The 6,000-nt window shown below is 31.2% G+C and overlaps 1 protein-coding gene across 2 annotated transcripts in view; it reads right to left on the bottom strand.

Annotated features, from left to right (window-relative positions):
• The window catches only part of FAF1 (Fas associated factor 1), a 376,824-nt gene that overhangs the window by 174,040 nt on the left and 196,784 nt on the right, over positions 1-6,000 (bottom strand). For both annotated transcript variants that reach the window (XM_031465103.2, XM_010984732.3), the window contains exon 8: positions 4,773-4,859. In XM_031465103.2, the coding sequence (XP_031320963.1) occupies positions 4,773-4,859 (87 nt within the window). The remainder of the gene's footprint in view (positions 1-4,772; positions 4,860-6,000) is intronic.

Below are 6,000 nucleotides of genomic sequence, written 5' to 3'. Positions count from 1 at the left end.
AATGAAAGAAGAACAAAATAAAGAAAAATGAAAATAATTTAAATAGAAAAACAAATATAAACTAACTTCTAAGATGGTTGGAGAAGTTGGCATGGAAAGAGGCAAATTTTCTTAAGGCAAGGTCTTGAAGAAAGGAGATAATTGCTGTAGGTATTCTAGGTAGAAGGAACAGTATGATTAAATGACAGAGTGGAGCACCAAGTATGTCTGAGGAACAGCAAAATGAATATTTAACTAAAACTAAGCTATATATGGCATAATATTCAATCATTTATTCAAGAAATATTTATTGAGCATTTATTCTGGGCCTGTAAAGGAAAATAAAGCCAGAAGGGAAGTTTCAGACTAAAGAGTGAAGGGGTTTTGAATGCCAGCATAAAAATCTGTAAATAAATCAGCATGTAATAGGTTGCCATTGAAGATATATAAGCAAGGCTGAATGTGATTCATTCTGCACTTTAGACATTAACCTTGCAGCAATGGATGGAATGACTATAGTGGAGGTTATGAGTTTACTTAGTAGGTAGGTAACTATAGTATGGTAAAGGATCTGGTAACAGTGAGAGTCTCTGTATTGGGATGGCAGCTCCTGTAAAGTAGAGGGTGGTGATCCAGTATTAAGGGAATATTTATAATTTGACACCTGCTAAACACAAATCATCAGGGAGAAGTTACAAAAGAAAATGGCCCCCATCAGAATGATCAAAATAGATGACATTCCCTCATTCACAAAATCTATTTTATTAAAAAAAAGAAATAAGGTGTGTGTGTGATTTTTGTTTTATTTTTATTTCATAGAAAAGCTACTGTGTAATAATTCTGTTAATAAATCATCTCATTTTCAATGTGAATATATTTAATATTTAATATTTTAAAGTAGCTTTCTGACTCCTACCACATGCCTAAAAACCTCTGGTCCTAAAATTCCAAATTTTTCAAATTCTGAGTTAACATTCCTTAGCCAATGATGGAACCACAGAAGACCATTAGTAATCTCAAAAGAAAAAAGTGTGTGTGTGTGGGGGAACACGACAAAAAAGTATTAAAAACCGAAGGATTCTTCTTCCTTTTTATAAGCATTATTAAGACCTGGAGTTTTAAAAACGACATATATTAAAATTATCTGCATTATAAAAAAGTGCCTCTACAGAATTTACAACGTTAAAACTATTTCTACTCTCTAGAAACCAAGAGTGTCCTTGTTAAAGTGTAAAATGAAATTTTGTCTACTGGCAACTCCTTGTTCTCACAGCTGAACTGTCACAGCATGAAAACATTCCCCTACTGTTGAAGCTTTAGATATCTATTTCCCTGGTGAAAAAGTACAAAAGGAACAGAAAGAGTTATAAGACAATTCATAGTGTATCCCATACTCCATTAGAGTACAACTACAAGAAAAGAAAATATTTTAACTCCGAAGAGAGATGGGGCAACAATGTTTTAAATGATTGCTGACTTCACTGAACAGCCTTGAAAATGTCAAAAGACTGTAGTCTATCAGGTTTGTAAGAGACTCAAGATTATACAAGAATCTAATTATAAGAAGTCTATTTCTTTGTCCTGTTCGCTAAGTCAGAGGTTAATGAGAAGTACGCTAAAGAAAACATCTGTATTATTGCAAAAGTATTTCACATGCAACATAAAAACATTAATGAAAAAGTATTTTAATCTAGCTCTTCACTAACTTCCTTTTAAAAAATAGCTTTATTGAAGTATAATTTACGTGCCATAAAATTTACTTAGTGTTTAATTCAATGATTTTTTTAGTAAATGTACAGTTATGCAACCATCACCACAATCTGATTTTAGAACATTTCCATCATCCCAAGTCTATTAACTTCTTGATCTAAGATATTTCTATAAATTCATGGAAGCCACTGGTATCTAAAGCTACTACAAATTCACTGCCACACAAATTTCTGGAACTGAGCAGGAAAAGTGCAAGCCAACATCACTTTTATTGACCTTTATAACCAATTGTCTACTCTGGCACTGGGAAGAAAATGTTCAGGTGCTTTCTCTGAAAGTTAAACCATTCTAAGTATTAAGTTATGGCACACTGTCTTGGAAAGAAATTAATTATATTTTTGTTGGTAACACGTTTCAGGCTGTTTACACAGCTGACATTTCTCAGCTGTACCTAATTCATGCCCTAAGCTGTGAGGACGATCTTGTTTTGTAGCAGATGCCTCCACTTTAGTGATTTAAATAAGTATAAAAACACCTCCATCTGCAACAATATAGATTACAAGCACTAGCTTTATAAGCTTTTACGGTCCTAATGAAAGAAAGGTTTCGTGACATTTCTTTGGCTCAGATCTCCTTAAAAGACTACAGTTATAAGCAATTTTTGCCAAAACTGAAACACTGGAGATAGTGGATCTGCTATGGTGCTGGTTAAAAGCAGTCTGACTCTAACCATCTTCGTTGTATCAAATCATGCAGTTCAAGGCAACATCCTGCCAATACGACAACATTTGCTCTGGAGATGTGTGGGCAGGCAACACTTCACAGGTTCTGGGACAAGGTGCAAATATGAATAACGAGGCAAAAAGAATCAAGCTTCTTAACGGAGATGGCCTCTTGTGTTTGCTGTCACTTGGGTATAGTACCAGATAGCATCACAGTCTTTGATAAGGTGAATTTTAGTTGCTTTCCATATTTTCCTATTGTATGAAACTACGTTAGAACTCTTTGGTAAAAAATTAAATAACAATCATTAAAATGTGAGCCTCTAAAATTCAGTGTCAAGTCAAAGATTTAACACCTAAAAATGTGTAAGGCACTATGTTACAGAAGAATTAGTCATATTTCACTGATTTTGCCTATCATCCTTGGAACTTGCCTCTGATAAGTCTATTTCAGTCTGGTTTCTACAAGTCTGGGGCTCAAGAGCAGTTGGCTTTTCTAACCCCATGAAGTCTCCACATTTCTGGACTTTATTACCTTATGTTCTTGCTCTTAAACCAGAATTTTTGCTTTAAACTTTTTATTATAGATATTTTCAAATATACACAAAACTTGGGAGAATAGTATAAAAGGAAATATACACATCACCCAACTTCAACAATGATCAATAGACAGCTACCTTGGCTTTATTTATATCCCTACTCACTCCCCCAGAAGTTATTCTGAAGCAAATCTCAGGTATCATTTCATTTACTTAAACCAGCTAATCCTTGCCTGTGATCCCTTTCTGAGTGATGTTAATATTAATTAATTATAATATTGACTCTCATTTATTGAGTGTCTACTATGAGCCAGGTACTATATATATATAATCACTAATCCTTATTATAGTGTTTCAAATTAGTGAGGTAATGAAGCTCAGAGAATTTAAGTGACATGCTTGATCTTATTTTCTTCTACTAATGTTATTATTTCTTGTAACAGGTTATTAGACTATGCTAAGAACATTTCTTATTTCTTCATGTCTTCTCAGGTAAACAGAAGGTTATCATTTATGAATATTATGTTCTTTGTTTTATAAAAATAAATGTAGCACATTTTCTATCAAATTTCTCAGTCTAATGGGGTAAAATACAAACTAAAAATAACCACTACATCCTTACCCTTTAGCCATTGACAAACCACCAATCATTCTAATGATATATGATACTGACTATAATGTCAATGTTAAAATCAGTGTTAAAACAAATGTGCCTAACATAAATTTTTTCTGAAGAGTTCACTTAAAAAACTTTTGCTATTTTGTGATTATTTTTAAAGTTTCATAAGCCACAAAGCATTTTCCAAAGGCACAATATTTAGACCGTGTAACAGTTAGACTCAAGTAGCCTCTACATAAACAATTTGTTTAAAAATGTTTCTATCTTCCACAAAGAATTCCTTTATATTAAAATATATGACAGTGGTGCTGAGAAAATAGGAGTAATTATTATCCAGATAGAAAAATAGTATTTACTAGAAAATATGAAAAGGTAATTAAACTCTTAACCATAATCATTATTTGGGTATTTAACACTACAAGATGTTTACAAAGTCTCAATATCTTTTTTCCCTATTTATTTTAAAAACTTCAAAATTCTTGAAATGTTCTAATTCTTTTATTTTTTTTTAATGGGTATCTGGTTTGAACAATGAAGATTATGAATAAAAGTAGCCAAAATTAATTTTAGTTGAATTCCTTAGATGATAAAATTTACTCTCTTGGAAAAGAATAACCACTGGAAATAAGGCAGAGATAGGAAAGGTTTAAAATTTATAATAAAATTATTATAAGTAGATGTAATAATAGGTAAAAATTACAGACTAAACTTTTTCTTCCAGTTTTTTTTAATGGGAATGAGAATTATGGATGTGTTTAAGAATAGAGTACTATTAACTATAAAAATTAACTTTTTAAAGTACTGATCTCCTATGGGAAATGCAGTTTTAAAATTAAATAAGATGGTTAGGTCAATTTCAAAGTATCTGTAATTTAGGAAAAAAAATTTATGTTTGGGATATTTCATTAGTAATATCTGAAATTTACATTTTCCTAATAAAGGAAAATTTAAGTCAAATCAAGCAGCATCAAGTTCCTGATATTGATACTGTAACATTATCAAGAGAATGCTGATATGCTTGGCTTATGACATCTATTCTGCAAGTAAACTCAATTATTACAACTCTTCTTATTTTCACATTATTTGATTTATAAAATTCATTCAATAGATTTAAAGCATTTGATTCTGTGTAGTATCACTGCCAAGTAGACTAAAAGTGGCAAAAGAGAAGGATATAAAAGTGATAAGTCAATTGTCACTTACTGAGTCATCTGTAGCAGAAGCTGGCCAGCCCTCCCATAACTGATGGCGAACGGGGATACTCGTAAGGTCATACACATTTCTCTTTACCTATAAAAAGAGAACAATTAAAATAGGGTTTCCACATGACTTAGGATAGTTACCAGTCAATTTATGTGATATCCTCTGTTTTCTTCTAAATTCAAACAAAAATTTGAACCTAGGAAAACACCAATCATAAAAATTTTATTTAAAAAAATCTGTATCAAATTTAAAAGAGATTCTCAATGAAGGCTACATGAAATAATAGTCCAAGCAACAACCCCACCAATTATTTTTATATTTATGGATGGCCTCAAGTTTCTTTTCAGTCAAGAAACTTCAGGTCCGTATTTCACCTAGGACAGGCTATAATTATAAATCTGCATAATCTATTCAATGTTTTAAATGATTCAAGATGTGTAATGATTCAAACAAGAGATATATTTCAAGTTTCTATGTGGGAGAGAGAATGGTGGTAATTATTTTTTCTAGAAGGAGTGGAAGGAAAAACCTTACATTTTCTTCACTGTTTTATATGTTTCAATGTATAATAACTTATTAATAAAGAAGCACAGGTTATTTCTTTGAAATCACCCCAAATCAGAAACTATTTCAACACAATATTTATTAACTGAGAGCCATCCATTAATATATTACTTAGGTCCTTCCTCAAAAGAAAATATAGTAATGATAACTTTTATTTTAAATACTGTTACAGTTTAAAAACTAGTTTTTTAACTTGCAACATTATACTTTTTACTTTAAAAGAAGAGGTAGTTAATTTTATCAGAATAAAGTGTTGAACGGTTAAACTATTATTCAGTAATTAAGACGTATCATATCTTTCTTTTTTTCTAAGTAGGTTACAAAAATTGTTTCATTCTGTATTTATAAATAAAATAATCAAACTGTAAGAATGGAGATAATCCATTTTAGCTAACTCTTCAGGTTAGTTCTGGGATTACCTCACTGTAAAAAAGAAGCTAATATTGAAATGTTGCACATATGTTCTACAATATGACTTCAATATGGAGAACAAGCAGCATTCATTCAAGTTTTTAAAATGCAGAAGCCTGAAGTACCATGTTGTCCAATTACAGCATTTTGTATCACATTACCGTTTATTATACATAAACACTTCTAAGTTACCCTTCCAGTGAAATGGAGATATATATTCACTGGGGAAAGAAAGAAACAAAACAAAACCTGG

Source organism: Camelus dromedarius, chromosome 14 (genome assembly GCF_036321535.1).
Source record: "Camelus dromedarius isolate mCamDro1 chromosome 14, mCamDro1.pat, whole genome shotgun sequence".
NCBI classification, from domain to species: Eukaryota; Metazoa; Chordata; class Mammalia; order Artiodactyla; family Camelidae; genus Camelus; species Camelus dromedarius.
The sequence above is the reverse complement of the archived record's forward strand: the minus strand, read 5'-3'. Positions and strand labels throughout refer to the sequence as shown.